Here is a 24,531-nt window from a genome sequence, read left to right as displayed (position 1 = left end):
CGTAAAAAAGTGACACAACTTGTGTTTGTGTGATTCACTGCAAAACCAGCATAAAAATCACTTACTAACCGTAAAACGAAAATCTAACTTGAATAACGACAAGAAATATGAAATTCAATCCACTATCGGCTCCATCATTAAACCAAGTTTGTTTTGCCAGCATTGACTAGAATTGTAACATCGCAACTAAACAAGGCACGATTTGCCGAAGGATGCTACGCGAATATACACCCACTATACACAAATACGTTTATTTGAAAAAAAAACACCGTTTTGCAAACCAGCGAAACAGTTTCAACAAGCAAACAAAAAAAAATTTTGGCCAGTTGCGTCGCCTCCTTGAAGCACAATTGCGATCTGTCGATAGCGCAGCTAGACGCGTTATCCCCAAGCGCTGTGAATCTGACAGGTCGTGCTTAAGGGGCGAAACGGACCGAACGGGACCCCGCCGAAATCTTTCAACGCCGCCAAATAACGCCGTAAGACGAGGACGAAAACGGACTTCACGATCAATAGATACAATTTGCTCTTCTGGTGTAATGCTGTGTATGTTTTTTTTTATCTCACATAGAATTAAATGTCCACTCACGAATATCAAGCTTGAAAAAAAATGAGTTTAGAACAGTGCAGAACACAGCAGTGGAGTGTTTGACAATAATTTGGGATCATGAAACCAAAATGCATTTTTTGGACATCAATTTTTAACACAATTTGCAGTTTTTTACACGACGCCTAAACGTCGGTTTATACTTCGTTTACATCAGAAGAGCGATTTGTATCCACTTATAAATGGTCGTATTTGTATATTTATGCCGTTTTTTTATTACTTTGACCTGATGAAGCACCGTTGTGCGAAAGCTTGTCGACAACTCAGTACAATTTGTCTTTATACAGTGCCATCTGATTCCTCTATCTACTGATATGTTTCCTGTTAGAGCTAAGTCAATTTTGAAATCCACGATGTTCTGCCTGTTGGTCAGGCGCAAGTGTTTGCGCGCGTGTTTTCACGATTCGCGCCGCCGGTAAATCAACGCCCAGGCTACATGAGGCGCGCTCGAACGCCGTTAAAAAACGCGATGAGTCCCGGCGCCGCTGTCAGGCGTTTACACAAGAAACTGTGTCTGACGTTACGGCTCACGATTTATAAGTCAAAACCTACTCCTGAATTGTGTATTTGGAAGGTCGAGCGTTTTACGCAACAAATATCACCGAAAACCTTGGCGGGCGTATAGGTTGAAAAATTGGCGCTGCAAAAAGACATAAATCGGTCTTGGGCAATTAGGAATCGAACCAACCACGTGTGATCAATTCCACAACGTTAAACACCTGACAAAACTAAAAAACTATACAATTTTTAGCACAGATGTGTGAAATTTTCTAGCTACCTTATACCCTGAAACGTAAATCCGAATTAAAATCCCATTAATACCAACTAATTAATCATCTCCTAGGGTTTCTACAACTGAAAAGATGCACCTTAACACTGACTTAGAAGATTCTGCAACTCATTGCTATTCAATTCTGCTGTGTAAAGGTTGATAACTGAGCAATAAAAGTTACAACAACGCCTGTTGCCTTCGGGGCCAGTTTGAAGGGCGGGAATGGCGAATCAAAATAACCTGCTTGATTAAAACAACCTTCAACTGCATAGACTATACTTAAACAGCATATGGCGTTTTTTTGCTGTGACAAACTCAAGCATCGCAGCCCTGTGAATATCGGCGTGGGACCGTAGCGTTTTACCGTATAACGAAAACAGCGATTTAGAAGAGGACCGACAACTGCCCAATTGGCAATCGTTTTGTTTCACCGCTCGGCTCCGTAAAAAATAACTACTGAAATACGAGGTCGTTTTGGCGGATGCGATGCGCATAAAGGCCGAACATTACGAGTCCCGTAGGCGGATCGCGCGAAAGTACATTGCCAGGCAAAGTGGAAACGGTAACGGCTGCCATTAAACGCAGCTGATCGGTAGAAGCCCAAGGCAACGCCGCGCACGTTTTATCGTCCAATATGCCGCCGTTTAATCAGCCGCTGCATTCTTTGCGGTGCGACCGTGTCAAGGACGGATAAGTCGCCGTCTCCGAGTGTTTTTGTCGGTCGAATATTTTCTGAGCTGATGGGAAGTGGGAAGAGGTTAATGCTGGGTTCGCCCAGCACGGGAGAAAGCAAATGTTTGCCTTCGGAATTGCGATTGCCACTTGTAAAGTATACGCGCCTCGAACCCTTTACAACATCAAAGTGAGAGTTTTGTTGTCGGTGCCAGATAAGACTAATTTGCGTGATCGCAAAGCCTACCAGGCCCCTTCTTAATTAGGGTTGAAAATAGTTGTTAACAAAATTTCACTTTTATAGGTCGTAAAACGGCAACATGACAAAAGCCATTGAGGTGGCAGCTACAATCCTGGGTTTTTATGGTGATTGCAGTCAAAACTTTCGACGTCTTACGGCGAAGCTTTAGGTATTACACACGCCGAGGCGAGAAACTAACTTTTTGATTCAAACAGTAAAAGTTGCTGCACTATATTTTCACTAGGCGAATTAATTTCAGCAATTAAGAGAATACGTAAATTGTGAGTCAAATGGATGTTGCTAACACTATAGTAACGCTATGACTTGTTTTTTGTGCTTGTTATACAGAAACTAATTTGCAAAGCGTAAAAAGTGAGTGACGTCATCATGCCATCTAGAACTGTCCCTCTCAAAAACAGTCAGTGCGCTCTTACGGTAAGTATACGGTAAACAACGTAATGGACAGGCGCACCAGAAAAAAACGCCAAAAGATTGTCCGTCAAAAAAAACATGTTCAAGGGCGACTTGGCGAGCCGCCGAGAAAGAGGAAAAAACGCCGTTTTCCGGCTATTTTCGCGCATTACGTAAGCGCCGTTCCGCCGTCGGGCGGCGGACGCCATTCGAGACGGACTTTTCGCCCAATCTGGCCTGAACATCAACGGCTTACGACGGCGGGGTGACAAGGGTGCTCTTGTCGGGCCCGGATATACGGTCGAGGCGCCGCCAAGTCAGGAATTTGACTGCACGGGATCGTTTGTCACTGCACAAAGCATTCTCTCGGCGTACAGGCATGAAGCATGCATGACGAAGCTTGTAGGCGTGTTAGGACACAAAAGACAGGCGGTTCTCCTATTTTCGATGGCTTAAAAACAAAAATTTAGGCGGTTGCAGTCAGTGTTGTAAACAAGCCGTTTTAAAATTAATCTGTAAGTACAAATTCATTTGCAAAATAACCGAAGTCCAAGATATTTTTCTAGAACACTAAAGCCAAATATTTCTATTAAATACAAGTCAAGTAAAATCAAGTGAAAATACTGCCTAGTGCCTTGAATAAACGTAAGTCATTAATATAATAGTTGCAGCAATGGACGCTTGTATTACTGAGCGACATTTCCATAGTTATTTTTGTTGGTTTAAAAATGATACCAAATGATGCATTTATGTTGCCCATAATTCACTTTTATGCTGAGAGTTTAAACGACGCTCACCCCAATTGTGACTTCATAACTCGGTGTTACGTCACAAGCGGTGTGTTCCCACACAAAAAAGAGGCCGTTGCACGCTTGCCAATGCACGGGGCAATATCGACATTCGCTCGACTGCAATGCAATTTCCTTAACAGGAGTCGATTATTGGCCTTGCCGGGAACTGCCTTTCCGGCATACGCGGGAGTATTGGCCTCGAGTGGCACCAAAACACCCGTGGGAACATGTGTTCGCCCTGACCGCTAAGCCGAGCAGATCAGGTCACGACTGGGAGACAGTGTTTTCTCTGACATCGCCAATTATCGCCGCTAATGGCCGACGCACAACACAACTATAGCTCCAAGCTTGTCGCTGGCGAAATCCGATACATACGGGTTTTGCCTAATTATTGCCAAACTAAAGCGCTGGTTGAAAGTCCCTGGCGAGCTGTACGCGCTCAATTTGAACGATGCGAACCGCTTAGTGGCATTGTTACGTCATAATTTGCTACCGAGAGAGCGTGGGCGCCTTGTTACCGTTTAAAAACTTTAAATCGTCATCGTTAAAAAGACCGTTTGACCCTAAACCTAAAAAGAACCAAACATGTAACGTGTAGCGTTATAAGCTGACGTAATGACTGGTTGCTGTCCACCCTAAAAAAGCCTCGACTTTCGTGCGGCGGTTTTCCCTTTGATTTCGAGGACAGTCTGTCTGCTTGAGTGTCATCCCGTCAAGTTAACTTTGCGCTGAAAAGGACAGCGGGAGATTATCCTGTTTACACGCACAAACGCGCCAAACGGTGCTTTTGAAACTAATCGTAGACCTGGGAACTGTTTCCTTTGCGTGCGTGAGAAACGCCAAAGACAAATGACCACTCTCGTTTTCGCTTTTATGCCAGCATCTGGGATACGCCTGTAAGACCCGTTGCTGTACACTTGAAAAGCCAATATAATAGCGGCGCAACTATTGATTTGGCGGTACGAATGAGAAATGGTGGGAAGGCGAACATGGAATATAGATTATCGGGTTTTGATGCCAATTAGGTTGGAAACGTGCTCGCGCCATACGAATCTACGCAAAAATGAATAGAGCGATGTCGACAGACGGAAATTTTGCATAATTGATGCCCTTTGTTAAATTGCTGACATCGCAATGAAGTACCACTAAGGGCCAATGTTGCTATGCAAAAGCACGATTCAATATCAGCTTCAAACGTTAAAACAACTCTTTTTTCGATACATAGGTATGTCTATCCAACACTCCAATTTTTATCAATCAAAAACAAAACAATTTTGCAATAACTTCATCTATTTATGCCCTGTACAGAAAACATATCGGACAATTTCTATCCAAGCGGAGTTTTCCCTAATTTGGACTAAGCTTTCAAATTTCAAACATTTCGGCGCATTTCTCAAAGCAAAAGTCATTTACTAGAAATAAATATGGTTTAAGCAGGACCCCAAACCTACTGTTCCTGCCTGTCGATCATCGCTTCGCTGGCGCATATCTCAAGTGGCGAGACGTTAAGCTGCAAAAACAACAGTCTCGTACTTTTGTTTTCAAAGAGAAGCGAAGTATGGTTTTACCTGTATATTGTATAACTGCATTTACGCCGAGGCTCGAATATTAATTGCTTTGAAAGAGAATCAAATAATAGCTGTGCTGTATAAACTGAAACAGTGGATTATTATCCAAATACAGCGTAACAAACACCCCACAAGTAATTCGCAAACCTTTCTGAATAGAAACCGCCACATAGGAAGCTGAAAAGTCTTTCCTGTGCTGGCAATTCCGGCCTGAATTTTCCGCCGTGTCGCCTTAGCGCACTACAAAAAAGGTCGCTGCCCGTACTGCAAATCGTCCTTACCCAAATACCCAGTGCCCAGGTAACGAAAACTGCCATCTGCAATAAAACACTCTCTCCCCATTCTCTTTTCTGTCGCTCTGGCCAAAGCAAATAAGCCGGCCATCGCTCGCCGGTTATTGGCCTTTCTCTCGTTTCAAACCGGCGCCTTTTTCCTTTCCGCGCACGCGATACTCTCTCGTTTTTCGGCTTTCTTTTTTATCGGACGAAAACGCGAAATTGGTCTCGCAAAACGCTCCACGATTGCGCGGTGTAATTGAGCGGCCGATGTCGCACGCGCTTACGTCCAATGCTCGGTGTGTCGCGCAAATGGCAGAGCTTCCCTTTTTTCGCGCACAGCTGTGCTGGGCAGGACGGACAACGTGGAAAACGACGCGTTTGCTGTTGTTTGTTTGTCGGGAGCTTGGCTTTCGTGTGGGCGGATTATCTTGCCCTGGCGACCTTATTGTTAACATTACAAGTCGTTCAAAGCCTGACGAAAGTTCAAAGCCTGGCGTTGTTAAATGTAGCGAAAATTTCAAGCCAATGCGAAAAGTATGTCGAAAATAAATAAAGATGTATTCGAACATTTAAAACAACGTTATCCTTTATTCGATTTCTGCCCATATTGGTTTGACAATTGTTCTACGTCTAATTACGAGGCAAATAACCTTAAACCATTATGGTGCAGACTGCAGAGCGTTGGACATAGCTTATGTGAGAATCTTTCAATATATGGACAGCAATTAAAATTGGGTCGCAGATTGCAGAAATTTGATTGTTTACATTTGTTGATTAGTTTTAAGCTATATTTTTATTATAAATTTTATACGATTGCAAAGCAATATGAAGACGCGTCAAGCATTAATTCGAACTGACTAGCATTTCGATCGATGCGTAAAACGTTTGAAAAACACTGACTTTTACATAAAAACTTTAATTTCTGTATGCATAGGATTTGATATATTATACCAAAATACCGCGCATTGTCAAAACGAATCAAATGCTCATCTAAAACACCAAAATGTCGTATAGCACTCCAATAGTTCCACCTGGTTTATGTCGACCAAACCTAAGTTTCCTCAAACGCAAACCGTGACCTGTTTTTTTTTCTTAGCAGAAACAATTTCCGCAAACGCGAAAGCGCGGCAGTACTCTCACGGCGACAGTCTACATTTCCTCGGAAAAACGCAGCAAAAATATCGAGTTTTCGCGTGAGGGCAAAAGGCCAAACGCACACGGGTTACGCAAAAGCCGGACAGATTAGGCCGGTTTATAGGGCGGGAAATCGAGAGCCCGACCGAATATCGATAACAGGAACCCAGGTTTTTGGCGCGTATATCGCCGGGTTACAGGGGTACATGGAGCGTAAAGGGGGTTGGGGGGACTGGAAGACACGAGCACCCCTAATTCAGCGCCACTCTAAACAGTTGGGCGCCATTCCCATATAGGTGTGGGGTCTGGCTTGCAGCGGAAGTGTACGTTTCTTGGTTGCCGCTTTCCCATATCTCCTGTACATATTACTTGTGCGTGATCGAGTCAAACGATATATCGCTGCCACGACCCAAGGAAATTGCTCGTTTCAAGCGATTTTTTTTCACTCGCGAGATACACAGCTGTGTATTGCCGGTATCGTTTCGATGCCAGCTTTGAATTGCTCTCTGATTGTTAAAGTTATTCTAAAGGCAAATCTAGCTGCGTCGGGGCAAAAATAGCATTTTGGCGCAAATTCGCGTAGGTCCTATTAACTCCAGCAACCAACAGCTAATCCTAATGCTTAAATACCTAGTGCTAAATCAACACCTTAAGTGCAGTGCACATCTAAATCAATTTTAAACAAAGGCGTAAAGGTATTCGGTTAAAGGGGTACAGACTTCAGAAAAAATGAGAAGATTTTCTGTAATCAAATGCTGTAAATTTTATTAGTTTCATGTCGCAGTATTCAACTCTTGAAGTAAAATAAACGAAATATAGAAAATTTATCGCTTTAAAAACAAATATTTAAGTTTAGTTGCAGTAAGAGCAACTTGGCGAAATATTTTTACCCTAAAAATGACTTCACGCACCAAATTGATTTCGTTAACGACTTGGCCTTACAGTTAAAAATGACCTAAACACAATTCTAGAGATCTGCCCAATTTCACGGCGTCTTAAAATCGAAGAGCGCGTTCTGCCTTTCAGCTTTCCGACAAGTTCTCGGTGCGTTTCCGGCCCCAGCAAATAGCGTCACGCCACTTTGGGGGTACAATGGGCCCAACGGGGCGTCCCGGGACGTTTAGGTCATTGTTCCTGTACACAACAGGTGCGGGCCGCGAATGTAGCTCCTTAGCCGGCGACTCTCTGCTATATATTCGCCGATTACAATCGCATTCTGTGACGCGACAATGGCCTTTGTGCGGTGTCGTACGCCACACGACACAGTTGCGGATTAAGCAAAGCGGTTTACAGGCGCGGTCGATCGAAATGGCGATCTAGCGACCGTTTAAACAGGCTTTTGAGATAATGATATACTGTTCATAGCGAAATAGGCAAGACCGAATTGTCGTTTTGTGGCCTACAGACAATAACATGCTACACGTCTTTCACTAAATTGCCTCGGCTTAAGACCGAGTCTTTTGCAAAATCACCATCCTTAGACGATCGATATTCGCTAGGATCTAGAAAAGTTTTTACAGCATATGCCCTAACCTGAATATAGCTATACAAAACTCTGTATGTCTAACAAACTTATAGACAAGCCCTAAAACATAATTTGACATTAAGGTTAAAGAGTAATTCAACGAAAACAGTTAAAACGTAGTTCAAAAAATATTTCCTCCCAGACTTCAGTCTTGTGATTGCTTTCTGTGCTTAGACTAAAAAATACAACAACTTCCTTAGTAGCAAATGGTTAAACCACAAGACGTCGGTTTGTACAATTGTAGCTGTTTTACTTTCCTGTTTCGGCAAACAAGATAAAGTTCAGATAGTTTCACATTAACTGATAATACAAGATCGTATCGAAAGGTCGTAATGAAGATGATGTCGATCTACTCGACCTTTCTGGCTTTGAGATTCATTATCGAGCTGCATTACACATCCGTGCATAGTGTACCTTATAATAAAAACAACGCCTCTTCTGTTTGTCGCAGCTCACTGGTTAACGAGCGGAATTTGCGCTTTTCAAATCGTTTCACGGAAGCAATAAAATGCTGTTATTTACATTGCGGTATACGTCGTTGATATAGGGAAAAATAAAAAAGCGGCAAGCGCAAACCTGGCTGCAAAGTCAATGCTAATCCCGGGTTAAGGTTTAACTCGAATTCTGCCCATAAAACCTCGATATCCAGGCGTTTGTAGTGCGACAGGTGGCGATTTTGGGCAGGAGCACGCCAAAAAGTCGGTCATCCTTAATTTGACCACACCTGGGACTTTTGCGCGCCACTTTAAAACGCATTAGGCAACTCGGGAGTGACGGCAAAATAACAGGAGAAATGAAAACTGTCGGGTTTTTTGTCAAAAAGGTCGCTGCAAATAGTCCCAGACCAAGTCAAAAATCCGATTCCAATTTTTTTCGTGGAAAACACCTTTTGAATTTGGTTATGATGTCATTCCGAGTAAAAAACACTTACAAGGCAACAAATCGCATGAAAATCCGTACGGTAAATCTAAATGATCATACACCTTACAAATAGCCAGCTCAACTTTACTAGCTTTTAAGTAAGCAACTACAAAACCATCCAGCCCTTTTTCAAAATATGCAACTCTCTGCGTAGAACTCTTCTGCGCATGCGCGCCGGCGATTAAGGGGGTAAATATTTACTCAGCAGCGGAAAGCATTTCTACGGACGACTCGTTCCAAAGGCGATAAAAGTTTTGATAAGAGAAGGGATGTACCCGCGTGTGTGCATGCGTCAGAGCGCGAGTGCGTGTGTGTGTGAGAGAAAATGCGCGTAAGAAGTAACCTCGTACACCTAAGGGTCTGTGTTTCTTATAGTTGGCTATACCTGGTATTTTCAGCCAATTTCGTATCAACACTAGCGATTAATGGAAGAGTATAGAAATACAGCCAAATATAGACTTTTCAAATCCAACTAATCACGATATGTTGTACGCATTTACAGGTCTTATAAAAGCGCATTAAGCGCGAAAAAACACTAAAGCATACTGACACTAACTAACAACTTCTGTTTTGCACTGTCAACAACTTTTTGACATCTATAAAACTACTTAAAAACATCACCTTTTACCATACCCGAAAGCAGTTTAGGCCCTGTATTCCTTAGAGCCCTTAACCTCTTGTAAAAAGCTCATTTCAAAAATCTATTTCATAGCCATTTAAAAAGACGCCACCCTAAGCTATTTAACCAACGGTGTTATTAGCTGCACAGAAAACACGCAAAATGGGACAGTTGGTTTATGGTTCGCTCTATGACTGTGTCAGAGATCTGCAAAAATCACTTCGGATGTGTAGCGGTCCATTGGGTACTCCATAACTACTCAAAAAAAGCTACCCTTAAGCTATTTTAAAAGAGCTGTCATCACCTCCACTAAACAACCAAGTAAAAAGCCCAGTGCTCGACAAACCTGGCTTTAATCTAATCTCTGGCGGCCAATATAACCGGTTAGCTGTAACGCGATACTTATAGTACATAAGACCGGCAAACGAACTCGGCCATTTAGGCATTGTGCGCCGCCCCTTTGATTGCTTTGAGTCTTGGGGTGGTGGACCACACAGTGAGTATGGACTGACCACTTCTATCGCCGTTTGAAAAACGGTTGAACTATTCCGGCGTCGCCCCCTTTTACAAATGAACTGTTTACGGCAATGGTCTGTCGTGTAAGTTGGTTAGACTGCGGTCAATAAACGATTGGTCTAAGGAGAAAGTCTACTGGAAGATATATCGGGTTACTTTTAGGTGTCTGAACTATTGGGTTACGAAAAAAATTGCTGAAAAACGAAATAGCCAACAAATAGACCAAACACTATCGACGACATTACCAAACTCACGAACACTATCGGTATTTTGATAGCAATTCCAATTCATAAGAACACTTGGCAAAATAACACTCGGCATTAATCAATCAAGGATGTCAGGCTGTTTTCTTAAAACCTGCGAATACAGAATTCGTTGTACGAAAAACATTTTCTCTCACTTAATTACAATTTTATCCGCTCGCAACCGGGTACGAATACCAATTTGTCTCTTAAACACCATATTTCAATTCGATTTGCATCGCTTTTGCACCTACAAGCGCAAGAATACAGACGAGCATTCTACTTACTGCAGGCGTAATCGAGGTGCATAAAGTTGGCGCAAGAGTTCTGGCCCAAACTCACTGCGCAACGCTGCCTCTTGTGGCAGAGCTTGGTCACCTTGTCCAGCGCCGAGCTGGAGCTCAACGAGCAATCTGTGGGAAAGAATAGAGTTAACTTGGTCGTCACTCCGTAATTTATGTTGTTTGGTAGTGTGGCGGAGCAATCTGAAATCCAGTTAAATTGTTTGTTTGTGGCGTTTTGTTTTTTACAGTTGTATCTACGCCGAATCCGTGCCGAATGTCAGTTTAGAAATCGGAAATCGGTCCAGAAATCGGAATAACTTATCGACACTAACAATGATAAAATGAATGAATTTCTCTGCAAGTGGACAGGGCTCTTTTAAAGACTAGTCTAAATAGGTCCTGAATGTCCAGCAGTGTTCTGTTGTTCTCTGCTTAATCGTCGCCTTGGCCCACTTATAAAGTTAGGCAATCCAAATCAAGCGATTTGAAAACAGTGATAACTGATAGCGTAGAATGCTCATTTCGTAATATTGTATCTAACATGCTGACGTATCATGAAAGACTATCGTAATGCTGTGTTGTATTATAGCGTTACATTTTGCATAGATCCCAAACAACGGGTAAAACGTCACTTGACTTTGCGGTCAAGCGCTTTGCGAAACAAATATTTGATTGTTCATTAGCGGCGCTTGTAAACTTATGCCGCAATTTGAAACGCAAACCTTTTTGTAATGGGTAGAAAAGGAGCCACGAATAATTTGTATCACAAGATTTTTTTAAGGGGATGGGGTGGGGGGCAATAAATATGTTATTATTTATCCGAAGGGCACAATGAAGGCATAGGGATGGTAACGCTGCTCCCAGTTTGTAATTCGACATAAGGCGGGGTAGAAATAACCGGGCCTTCTTTATTTTCGCCCTGTGGTTTTAAGGGCAACATTCCTGGAGAAAAACAATGAATGATTTTGTCAAACGTCACTGCGTATATACCCAAACAAGTTAAAATCTCAAAGCTCATATAGATGTAAAGGTATAGCAATTTGAACGTTTTGAATATCTCATTATTCATTTTCAACGTGGTTAAACCTACTTTAAAACGGGATTTGGTATTTACTTCGTTTAACTAAAGCCTCAAACCAATCTAATTTCCTTGTTTTTTTCTTCTGGAAAAATATACATTGAGTTCTTTACGGTGTTGTGTTTTAAAACATATCGTAAAATCTGCACAGCCTAAAAACGGCGTTTTTACAAGATGTTCATCCGTTTTCCAGCGATTTTTCAAGTTATGAAAGGTTCAGCTGGAGGTCAAAGTCTCCAAACCTTTACACATGACGACAGTTCGTGATCGGCCTGTAAATCTAACACCGACCCCCGCCCCAGTAAATCGCTACAATGGCGCCCGCAAAACCCAGAACCATTGTTCGCTTGCAATTCGAGTTCTCCACAAGTTACATAGTCGTTGTACCGATTCGGTGGTAAACAACACGAATTCTGTCCGCCACTGAATGAACTATACTGAACTACATCTTCGAGTGTGTATAGATTACAAGGGACTTCAAACCCTTTATCTCCAGGCGTATAAGAGGCTATTCGATGGCTTGACGGGTGGCACCCATTTTAACGATTTGACCCTTGGTCCATAGATAAGGCACGAGTAAGCACTTGGCTGCAATAAGGGTCCTCGAATCTCAACCGCAATTCCCTCACGCGCACCTCTGACTTTACGAAAAGGTCAAGTCCCGGTTGATAGGGCAAGATGAGAAAGATTGTTTCACCCAAAAGAATACCCGTAAAGCCTTACCTCAGCAGTTCTCATGGTTGTTTATAATGTTCGGGTGTGCGAAGATATTCTAAATTTCGCTCTCGATACGAATATTTGGTGTACGATTATACGGGTAGAATAATTTCATTTAAAAAGTACTTTTCAATACATTGCGCACAGTTGTTGTGTGTTGTTTTAATTTGATTTATTGTGACATTAGAGTATGCCGTTTAGCAATTAATCTAGCAAGGTACAGAAATTTATTCATATTTTTCAGAGGGTGTCATTTAAAGCCATAGTTAGGAAGCAACTGGCTAAACGGTATTACATTAATTTGAAAAAATATTTTTGTCAATTTTATTTTGTCCATATACATGCCACGGAAAAAGGTGAAAGCCAATAAATCCAAAGCATTATAGGACAAAAGGCATTATAAAACCCAAGTCATATACTATACCGTTTTTTCATTAAACAGCTCAAAGCATGGAGAAAGGCGTTAAGGTTGTTCTTGCAATAATCCCGAACGTGGCTGGCGTGCCGCTTTGAATGCTCGAATCGTCACGCGGCTTACCGATTGTTTTGGTTTGAATTTTTCGCAACATTGGTGGGCTTTGTGCGTGTGCGCGCGATTTGCTGGGTGAGTGGGTGGCCCGTGACGCAACGCAAAAAGGTACGGGAAATGGGACAAGCCCAGATACCGGGTTTATTAAGAATTATACATTAAGAATTTTCCACCAAAATCATGTCGGGCGCCATTTGCAGGAAATTTAAACCTGAAGACTAAAGACCGTAGTCTGTAAGGCTCACTATTTTTTTTCGAGTTTTTAGCCTAATATTGATAAATCAGTCAAAAATATTCCACAAATAATGGTATATTAGCCCAACGACTGTCAGGCAGACTCTACAGTGCTTCGTGGGTATGACAATAAGCCACACAAACAAGTCAAAAATACGACATTTGGTAACGAAATGGGACAAGCCCAGATCCCGGGTTTATTAAACTAAAGACATTCATAGTTTTTTGCCGTAGATGTTTGTTGGATGCCAATCGTGAGAAACTTTAAACGTAAATACACTCTTGCAAAAAATATATTGATAGGTGAGTAAAAATATTGATAAGTGAGTAAAGAACATTCGACACACTGTTATATTATCCCAGTGACGGTCAAACAGACCTAACAGTTCTTAGTGGGGATGAGAATAAGCCACACAGACAGGTCAAAACCATTTATCAACAAATGCATCACTTTGTGAATTTGCGTTAAGTAACTTCGGACGGAAAAAATCCCCCACAAAAATTTACGAAAAAGGTTTAACGCGCCCCATGTTTGAGCCGGGGTTTAGAAGAGAGTTACATGTCTTTCCTTAAATCTATTCCGAGTTGTAGTAATTTTCTCGTTGGATGCTCACGTGATTGATAGACTCAGAAGCTTTAGAGATTAGCCATATACGCTCAGAAAGTAACGGACAATTTACAGGTAGTTTAAGGGTCGGTTTTGCGCTTTGCCGTGCGTAAAGTTCCTAAGTAGTAACAAATCCTCGTGATAAATATTTGGGTTACTTGTGTTTTTCCAAACTCACTGTCATGAATGATTTAAGCATTTAAAGAGATGACGAGCCTTATCAACATCGCATAATATGCATTCTGCACAAAAAAACATAGACGATTTAAACATTGTACATTTATTGTTTTTTTTATTAATTTAGCGACAATCAGGCAGCAGTCATACGACCTACAAATGCCATTCTCACATCTATTTAATGTATACCACAACAGTATAGCACCGTGTTAGTGAGGGTCTATAAGGAAATAGCATTGCTGTTACTGCGGTATCTTCGCCTAATCCCGCTTCCAACAAAGTTCTTTGCAATAACGTGGTTTAAAACTAATGCTGTTCACTTTAACATAAACGCTCAAAATTTGCACCTTTTTCTGCTGATTCAATCAACAGCTCCAGCCCGCCCCTAGCGAAAAGAAAGATCTCGAAAGGGGATTTTCTCCTCGCGGTTGGTGGGTTTCTTATCGTTGGCAAACCAGAGAGGATGGTTGTGTACGGAATGCTGTCACGGCCCTGTATCTGGTACCGGTTTCCCGGAAGCCGAAAACTAGTTTATTGTGCTTAAGGGCGCTTTCGTATTACCTTTAAATTGTTCGTTGCCAGTGCGTTTAAAACGGGGCTTAGAACTTGGTTGACAAAGAAAAAGTAAACTTCTTTTGGGGTGTTATTTGAACTGATCTATTGCTTAATTAGCAATTACTTTTTCTACCCTGAAAACTAAGGCTTTAACCGTACCAAAAACTCAGTAGTTCTTTGTCAATTTGAGTTTCATTTTACCTCGTCAAAATTGAGTTTAACATTTTTGTCACAAAATAAACCTTAAAACCCTTTCAAGTGGGAAAATTAGCCATGCATCGCGCATGTTTTATCTTCGCACCTTGCAATGGCCAATCACATATGTTCAGTGAAAAATCGGTCGTGTATACTATCGAAATTCTAAACCGGCAGTTGCATAATCCAGTCATGAATCATAGTTACCCAAGATTTAGGAAATGCCGTTTAACTGGTAAAAAAACAGGAAGCAACGTGTTGAAACTGGTAAGTAGGCTGCTGCCAAAGACCGCGTTTGGTTTGATATTGGCGCCGAACGGTTGTTTGTTTTATAGAGTCCGCAGCCTCGATTTGTTGATAAAGGCCGGACACAGAAGTGCGAATGTGTGTAGCGCGCCGTGTTTTACAAGCGAAGTTTTCCGCATATAGATATCGAACAACGGTCATCGTGTTGGTAAAAGGCTACTGTGGAAGACTTGCCAAAGCCGACCACCCTAAATTTTAAAACACGACACACGGTCTGGAAACATCGCGTGCTTGATAATTGTAAATCAGAATGGTAGATTGCTGCTAAACTGAATTTTAAGTCAAAAGTCCTTAACAGAAAACAGGGCACAAAGATTGTTCCTAATTTTTGTTATTAATCTATTAAAAGTGGCCTAAAAACACCACAAAAAATATTGAAAAAGAATTCCACCCCCCAAAAATAGCTCCGCCCAAAAAATTATAACAAAAGTAGGATTACTGTTTTGGGCAAAAGTAGGTGTGACGTCATGATTATAACCGGAACCCTATTATAAAACTTCTTTTAGTATTTTAACATTGTGCAGTCAAGTTTGGACCAACATAATCCAGATAACAATTTTCCGAGACTTACTTGCCGCGCTGAAGTTGCCGCAGTCGTCGCGATGCGTCATTGTGACGTTGTAAACGGCGATTACGTACTTTGCGCGTGCGCAGCGCACCACCATGGTCTTCTCGTCGCAAGTGTCTCGCTTCTTGAACTCGTCCGGCACTAAGCAGAAAAACGCGAGGTTTGCGGGGTGTTACGACAAAATAATAAAGAGATGTACACTTAGGAATTAGGCATTTTTTACGTGTTTAAATGCTAAATTTAAGGAAGAAACGTTGAGAGAAAACGTTAAACATATTTGCAAACTTTGCTTTCACGCTACGGAAGAGGTCCTTAAACTGCGCGTAGCGACGTCCTTTGAGAGTATTTTGCTGATCAAAATAATTGTTTAATAACGCCAAAAGGTTTAATTTAAACGTTATTGCCCTTGTGTGGTTTTAATTTTCCAAGGGCGTCGCACTCCGCTACTGCATCAAGTTCTTCAATGCAAAGTTATTTTATATCAAAGTTTGATTGGAGATCTGACGACGGCCAGTTAAATTTTCATTTAGACTAATGACACTTTTTTTATATTTCAAGTGACAATTACTGAATGAAGTATGTTGGAATGTAGTAAGCCGAAACCAGACCTGGATTTTACTTGGCAATAGTGTCACAAAGCTTACGGAACCATTGGTTAAACCTAAATTTAACTATAGGTTACATTAAAAATATATAGAGATAATAGGCAGCAAATACTGGTGACAAACGTCTTCTAACTTATTTCTCGACGAAATTTAATTTCGATTTATAGTAAGCTTAAGTAATGTCATAACGTTTTCACGCAAATAAAATAAGCAAAGGTGAAATCCGAACCGATCAAACTGCACTCACTCAATCTGCATTTGTAGTTGACGGTCAGGTACTTGGTGGTTCCGGGACAGGGGTCGTCCCCGAACACCCTGTGGTGAACCAGCAGCCCGCAGTAGCGCTTTCCGTGGCAGTCGGCGGCCGTTTTCTGGAACGAAAAAAGTAATTTAAACACTTGACAAGTAAGCACGGAAACGATCACCTCAGACACAAAAGCAATTTAACTGTTTTTGTCTAGTTGTTCAGAATACGAAACCCAACACAAACTAAGACTTGGGAATGTTTAAGTAACCGAAAATCTTAGACATGGTATGGGTATTGTGCAGTACTTAAAAGTAGTGTATACTTGAAAAAAACGTGTATTTTTTTAAGAATTAATTGGGCTTGAAAAAATAACTTTAAGATGGTACAGTTATGCTTAGATGGCAGCTCAAATAAAAGCCACAATTAAAATTAACGTCAAAATTTTTGGGGGAGTTACCAACAGGAGCACTTTCCTTGGAGATGGTCTCTTTTACGCATGTTTAACCAGGCCGTATCGTACATCTCTGTAAGGCACGACTAACAGGTAATGATAGAACAATCTAGACCAGATTTTATCAAACTCACTCAATAAACTAAAACAGCCATCACGACGTAAGAAATTTTCCAGTAATACAACACAGGCGAACCCCGCTCGCTTGCGTTTATCGCGGTTTGGTGGCGACAGGGTTTATCTTGTTTTCGCCAAAAGATTGCCGCGCAAAAGGCAGGAAACCGTTCTCTCGTTGCGAAAGAAGCATAGGGGGGAGGGGGTGCGGGCGGCGATGCGGTAATACTACGGACACGGGGCGATCGGGGATTTTTTGCTTCGTTTCTTGCTCACTGCGGAAAATCGCCACGGGCTCATTGATCAATCGAATGCGCGACGGGGTGTCAAATTTCCGTTTCGTCGTGCGTCGGCGCGTATGTACGTTAAAGGTCGAGTATAGCGTACAGTCCAAGCCGTTTGAATAAGGAACTGACGATGCCACTTTGCGAAATATATTTTCCTTCTAAACAAAACGTCCGATCCTGTTTTTACTCATATTTTTAACTATGAGTTTTGCTTGTTAATATACGCGTCAGCGGAGCAGTGATCGACCGGTTAAAACCTGCCGTCGATGGTTTTGAATTGTGTAAAAATACACCCTAATGTAGTACTTGTAAGGCTGTGGGAATGGCGGGTGTTGGACGGCTTAACCAACTATAGGTTACAGTATGAGGGCTACAACCATGTTGGAATTGGGCCGCAGTTCAGTTGCCAACATTTTGCAAAAATTGAGGTTTTGAACGTTTAAAAATACCTTGATCTAATTCTGCAATAAAAGATCTTCAAATTGTAGCTATGATATTTTTTTTATATTAAGATTAAAGTTTCAATTTATTTTCTGTGCATCTTTGCAAACTCGAAACAATGAGAATAAAATAAAGACAAACAGAAGGAAAGCGAAACGACCTTATGGTCATCGAGTCGAGCTGCCCATATGTCGTATGTGACTTAACATCCAACAAAAAACAGATAATGAGTAGTCACATTCCTTTATTATTCAAATGTAATAAGACCAAATCTAAACAGCATCAACGGTCAGAAATTCGCAAAATATACTACTTTTGCAATGCTAATTACGCCCCCATAGGCCAACGCTGCACAAAACATCGACGCAAATCAAAAACGGTGCAAATTCCGCGCGTTGGGTAAACGCTCAACGCGGGATGATCGGCGGTTTACGTCGCATTAACGCCGATTTTTGTGTTGTTGTACTCTACATAAGGCGAAAAGACGCGACGCTGGGCGACCCAAATCGCGTTGTGCGGTCAACAAATCAGCAGCCGCCCAAATAGCGCTCGCAAACCGCTAATTCGCTTGTCGGCATAACACGCGTCATATACGAGTTTTTTTGCTTGGAGAAGAGTTACGATGGCTGCGCGAAGCCACGGTGTTTTAAGATAAGGCGGTTCGTGTTTTCGAGGAATACTCGGGAATGGTATGGCGTTGACAGACTTTAGACAGGTTTCCCGGACACAGAGAATCGTCCTTGATATTTTTTGACCTGTGTGCTAAATATCGGGGTTTCAGCTTTCGGGCGTCTAACCTTTTTCAACACTCGCGCGGCAAATTTAATGCTGTAAAAAAATTGCCAGCTGCCGAACGCATCACAATTTGATTTAAAGAAAGGGTCGGGTGACATGATAGATGAGAAGGCGGCCAACAAAACAAAAAAGTAAATATCAAATAGTTAGACGTAGCAGGAAAACCAAAGCACCTCTTGATTAATTTCTAACATCTTTACAATAAGTAGATTTCTGTTTTGCTTAGCTGTGCTTTGTACTCAAATATGGCCAGCTTAAAAACCCTGACCTGAATTTAAATATTATTAAAATATATTCGTAAAAAGAAGAAGTTGATGTTCGCGAAAATCAGATTTTAACAGTTGATGGTCGCAAAAATTAATAGCTTTGAAATTGAGATTTCGGTAAGTTTAATTTGCCAGACCTCAATTTCCACACTAATTTTAAAGCGGTTTCCGCGTATCACGTGCTAACATCGCTAAGCGGCTTTTTCACCCCACCACGCATCTGTCAATAACGCCGAATGACTCAACCAAGTTGCTGGGTGCTGACGTTGTGACGTCATAGCGTTGAGTCATCGCCGCCGAAGGCCAAAACACGTGGCCAGGATAATTTTGTGAAAGGTGCGGGGGAGTTCCCGTATTACTCAACGCTGGAAAGTTTGGGACACAAAGAGGGCAATTCGATTACTGGAGTAAGTTTATACGAACGCTGGTAACAGTAGTAGGCTGGTGAATGTAACATTAGATGATGGGCAGTTTTTCACTCCGATAATTTCGAGCATTTAATTTTCGCTTGCAGTTCCAGGCCTTTATCCTTAATTTTTGAAGAAATCAGTAGAAATATAGCCGTCTAAAAACGAGCATCGACGTTTAGATTATACTCTTTACTGTACAACGTGTTACATGTTCTTGAAAATTTGATTTCAACTTATTGTCGCGAATTTTGTTTTTGCAAATTCCATTTAAACTACTAGCTGCGATTTGTTGTCGAAAAGCCACAATGATGATTCACGGAGATTGCTCTTATAACTCTTCCTAAAATTGTTTTTTCCATTGCCTCAAAAAATTGAATAAAATATGAAATTAGGGGTGAATAAATGACTCTATACCAGTAAACAGCGTACTCGATAGTAGCTAATCGCCAATACTCGTTACCGTACTTAAGTGAATTATTTCGAGAAATACGCCAATCAAAAAGAACCTACGAATCTACAACGAAACGCAAATGGTTTACCCCACTCAATCTAAGGCAGAAAAACGACAGGGCTGTTCAAAAAATTCTCCCGGGACCTTTCGCAGGCGGACGCCGAATTCTAGCGATGAAGGAAAAACGAGCAAAACTCCAGACGAAGCAGGCCTGTAGGCGCCTGCCAACATTCCCTAACCCGTTGTAAAGCGAAACCGAAAAGCGTTCGACCTGACACCGCCCCTCCTTCCTGTCGTAAAACCGGCCTGAACCCGGCGCTATACGTCAGGAACTAAAGGGTGTTACGTGACGTCACGGTCCACCGGCGTTTTTTATTTTATGTAATTTTGAAACAGAAACGTAGAGCGAATTATTTTAAAGCGTACTGAAAACCAGGGAAGTTCGGTAATGTTGGATTGGAGCCTATTCCCGGCTGATGTCACGTGGTAAGATCGGTACTCGTCCGATACAAGGGTATCGGTACGGATCCGATACTTTATTATGCATTTCCGCCGTGCTTTCTAAACTAATTTTCGGCGTTTTTTAATTTTTATTTTGAAAAATGGCTAGATGGCATAACAAAGGTAACTGAGCGCTAAAGCATTTTTTGCCTAACAAAATATTACGTTTCCAAATTTCAATATAATAATGACGTAATTTAGCATCGAATCGGCAATACGTTTTTCCCAAAGTATCGGAAATCGCTATCGGAATAAATTGCGACACATCGGACATGCCTTCTGACAAGCAGAGGGCAAAAATTTCGGAAACAACAAAATTCCAGGGTTGTGTTTTGGGGCGGGCCGACTCCAAAAGCGTAAAAAGCCGGAAACGAAATGACGCAGGCCGCTTTTAGCTTCGCAATCCCGCTATGTAGAGTGTATAGCGCGAACACAAGCACATGAGAGCGGTGTTTGTTGGGAGAAACGGTCGGTTACTAGTTATATCGACACCCGACCAGTTGTTTACGTCGCGGCTTGGCTTTGTTGCGCGGGCATGACTGTTGCGTAGCTCTGCCGTGTCTCACAGCTTGTTTTTTCCGCCCGACCCGTTTTGATTGATGGCGCTTTTATGAGGTTTCGCTTTGCGCCAAATCGGACTTGCCAGACAGATTAAAGGTCGATTTCCAGACGCTTTTTTGAAAGGGGGGGCCGACTCATTTTTTTACAGAGCTGAAACGCGCCGTATATTCGAAACGTAAACCGAGCTGCCACGCGTTTGATATCCGGCTGAATAAGATTTCTGAGTTGACTATCATCTTCTATTAAGTACTCAGGATTGGAAATTGCGACAGTGCGCATCAGGTTGTTTACCAAAGATTTCATGTTTTTAACAGCAAAACGGAATGATTTTGCTGGCAGAATTCGGTCTGCTCTACGCCCAAATACGAGTTGAGTTGCATTTTAATTTCTCCTGGGTGTAGGGATGTTCGATATTTGATGTTTTATCACCAATACCCGATATTTTGGACAAAGACATCGCGACACGATCCGATAACACGTTTTTCACCAAGTTCTTAGGCCAAAATTTTGCGTTAAGTTTAATTAACCCGAGTTATTTTTAAATAAATTTACGTTTCAGCATAAAGGTTGGTTGATTTGATCGTAAATCAAGTCTTAATTTGGCACAATAATTTGATATCAAATCGGCACTGACACTACCCGAAGATCGGACGAGTATCGATACTACCACTTGGCATCGGCTATCGGCTCCAATTCGATATTATCATACATATCTATTTGGGTGTACAGTCGTTTTGGCATAAGACAAAGCCTATACGACTAAAAAGGTTTAGCTTTCCGACAGCAAAAATGCACGGAGCGACTTCAATAGCCGTGTCCGATCCCAGCGGAAACGGGTATTTACCTTCACATGGCTGGCATTTTTCGCGCTCGCCAATTGTTGACGCTTCCCGACTCGCAATTCCAGCCATTTCCCGTTTTCCCATCGATTGTAAAGAACCGCGTGGCATCGCACGATTTCGCCAAAAAAATAAAAAAACAAGAAGCACGCAAAACTATGGTTGTTGTGGTAAATCCGCAAAAAAAGGAAAAGCCGAGCCACTTAAGTGAATATACAGCCTACAGCGAGTGGTTACAGCTTCCGCCGAACGTGGAAAAATACTAATCAATCGCATCAGACAAGGGAGAGTGGGGTGTTTCAAAGGGGCTGCCTTGGGAGGAAACAACATCAAATGTTTGAAATCGCAGGAAGAGCATCGTTTTTAGCATCAAATGTTCGCACGGCGTTTGGACATAACGTAATTTATTAGGTTTCTAACAGAGCGCGTTTGAAAAGAAAATAGAAAAATGAGAATTGTTTGGGCAGTTAAGTCCACAGGTTAACAAAATGAATGGCTTCTTATTACCACTCATTCGAATCCCAACGCATAACCGAATTTATATAAAACGGATCGGCAAATTTGAACTAATTTTTTTAAATTTGAACTAATTTCCATGGCCATTAGTTGGTCTCCTGCGTTTTCAAGTTTTTTTTTCAAGTTTGCTATATACGGCCCCTATCGCCCTCAAAATGCATCGCCTCGGAAACTGTAGATGGAAAAAGCGGCCGCACACCGCCTAAAATAAGCATTTCAGGTTCGGTTGCGCACGAAATGCTCTACACACAACCCCGAAAGCAAAAATTCAGGGAAATCTCGCAATTCGATCTCCATGTGACGCGATTGCGGGTGATCCGGTCTGTTAAAGGGGCACAAGGTTGTGGTCCTGGTATAAGAAGTGAGTTTATTCGCTCAAAGCGCTTACGTATGATGAATAAACTTTGGTAAATTAGGCGTTTAAGCGCGTGCTTTCAGGCCTCGCAATCTTCAGGGCAAATAAAATAAATCGGTGAATCTATACAGTGTTGGATTTGACACTGTTGGATCAAAAATACAATTTATTTTTGACAGTTTTAACTAAGGATGTCCGATAATATCGGATCGGAGCCGATACCAGATGCCAAGTGCTAGTATCGTTACTCGTCCGATACTAGGGTGGTATCGGTGCCGATCCGATACCAATGAACATAGGAATTTCAGCCCCGAAAAACGTAAATTTAAAAACAAAATAAACAACTGGATGTAATTTTGGCTTAAAAACCTGGAAAAAGGGCCTTCTACTTCAAAGGCACAAATGTTTCTTGTTTGAGCAAAACAAAAAGGTCTTTTGGTTTGTATTGGATCGCGGAACTTTTCGTCTAAAGCATTTCGTATCGGTATTGGAATAAACTGTTAAACAACAGACAAGCCTAGTTCTACTGATTTCAATTTTGTTCATCTCACATACATACGGTACCACATATCGCGGAATCTAGTGTTTGTGCTAAAAAAAAAAATCAATTATTTGGCGGTGTTACCTGAATTACTTTTTGGGACATATATATCCACCACTTACCATATTTAAAAAAATAGGGTTTACAAATAAATAGTTGTATACATGATAGATTTTTTTCAACAGTGAAAAAAATAATGTTTACAATTAATTAGTTGTATAAACAGTAAATCTGATTAATTAAATGACCGGTGCCACCTAATTTCAAAGCCACAAGTAAAGGATTAGGGCCTCTTGAAACAACAAAAAAGCCACAAGAGTTTCTATTAGCGCTTATTCCCACCGCTGCTGCCTGCGACTCTAAATTACGACAAAAACAACTTTGTGGCGCGGCGGCTTTACGTATGGCGGCCCAGCCAAGCGCAAACCCGGCACAATGCTTACAACGGGAATAGAAAACCACAAAAAGCTAGATGGAGGTGACCACAAGGGCTTTGACCCCAAAGGAAAAAGATCTTGAGTAGGCTTGCCGCTAAACCAAGAGGTTTTTCTTCTGACAGGCGATTTGTTTAAAGCCGAACTGGTGCGGAAGCGATTCAAGTTAGATTTTTTTCGGTTGTCACGCTAAACCAGCTATCACCTAACTGAGGGCCAGATGCGGCCCGCGGCGTATTGTCTTAACGGAGTTACGATATGGTTATTAATAGTTTATTAACGAGTAAAAGTTTGTCGGATGCAAATTTAACTTTAGTTGAAAATAAAGATGAAATTTTGACCTTAAAGACTTTTATATAAAGCTCACTATTTATTTAACTCATTGTGTTTCCTTTGCTTAATAAGCTGAAACACTTTGTGAAGTAAGGAATCTTCAGCAAACATTAAACTGAAAACAAATATATATTTTTTTGCTTTCGTATTAGACGATCTTAAGGCTATTTATAAAAACAGGTATAGAACCCAAAAGTAATTCTTAAAATTTTACATAAATATATAAAAATATATACAGAAATATATGCCTTGAAAATAAAGCGAAATATATATTTCCTACGTAAAATTTTAAGAAATAATTTTTTGTTTTATACATGTTTTTGTAAAATGTCTTAAAATTATTTTCACTTAATAAATAAGTCAATGAAATTTGACAAAAGTTTTATATCTGGCCTGTTATTTTCAGTCCCATTCGGCCTGCGTCCGACATTCCTTGCTGTTAATAAAACGTTTGCGCCTCCTTGGTTATACGAATAATTAATTTATGGAGTTGCGCGTATTTGTACAAGGTAGATGATTGTTGTTTCTTCAAAGGGATTAGTAGCCGAACGGAAGCTGCCTAAGTGTATTGCTTTTTCGCGCCAAGACGCCATTTTAGCCAAACAGAGCGCGGACGATCTTAAATATTGATCGACTACTATTTACAACAGGCAACTGAGGTGGCAACTGGTGTAAGTTGGACGCCAAACAACTCATCTTGGACTTATATTTCGAGCTTTGAGCTTCAAACTCGATCGCACAAAGCTATAAACTGAACATGGCGACACCAGATTTCACGTTGGATAAATCGCTTTAAATTTAAGAGCACAAAATATTTCTTTATTTGCGCAGAAAACT

The 24,531-nt window shown here is 41.3% G+C and overlaps 1 protein-coding gene across 1 annotated transcript in view; it reads right to left on the bottom strand.

Moving 5' to 3' along the window:
• LOC146137626 (uncharacterized) overlaps positions 1-24,531 on the bottom strand; it is a 73,975-nt gene that overhangs the window by 28,788 nt on the left and 20,656 nt on the right. Inside the window, exons 4-6 of the mRNA XM_083394401.1 lie at positions 16,400-16,523; positions 15,551-15,688; positions 10,585-10,710 (exon numbers count right to left, since the gene is read on the bottom strand). Coding sequence (XP_083250527.1) covers positions 10,585-10,710; positions 15,551-15,688; positions 16,400-16,523 — 388 coding nt within the window. The remainder of the gene's footprint in view (positions 1-10,584; positions 10,711-15,550; positions 15,689-16,399; positions 16,524-24,531) is intronic.

Source organism: Ascidiella aspersa, chromosome 7 (assembly GCF_963924565.1).
Source record: "Ascidiella aspersa chromosome 7, kaAscAspe10.2, whole genome shotgun sequence".
Lineage (NCBI taxonomy): Eukaryota > Metazoa > Chordata > Ascidiacea > Phlebobranchia > Ascidiidae > Ascidiella > Ascidiella aspersa.
This window is presented reverse-complemented; position numbering and strand designations above follow the sequence as displayed.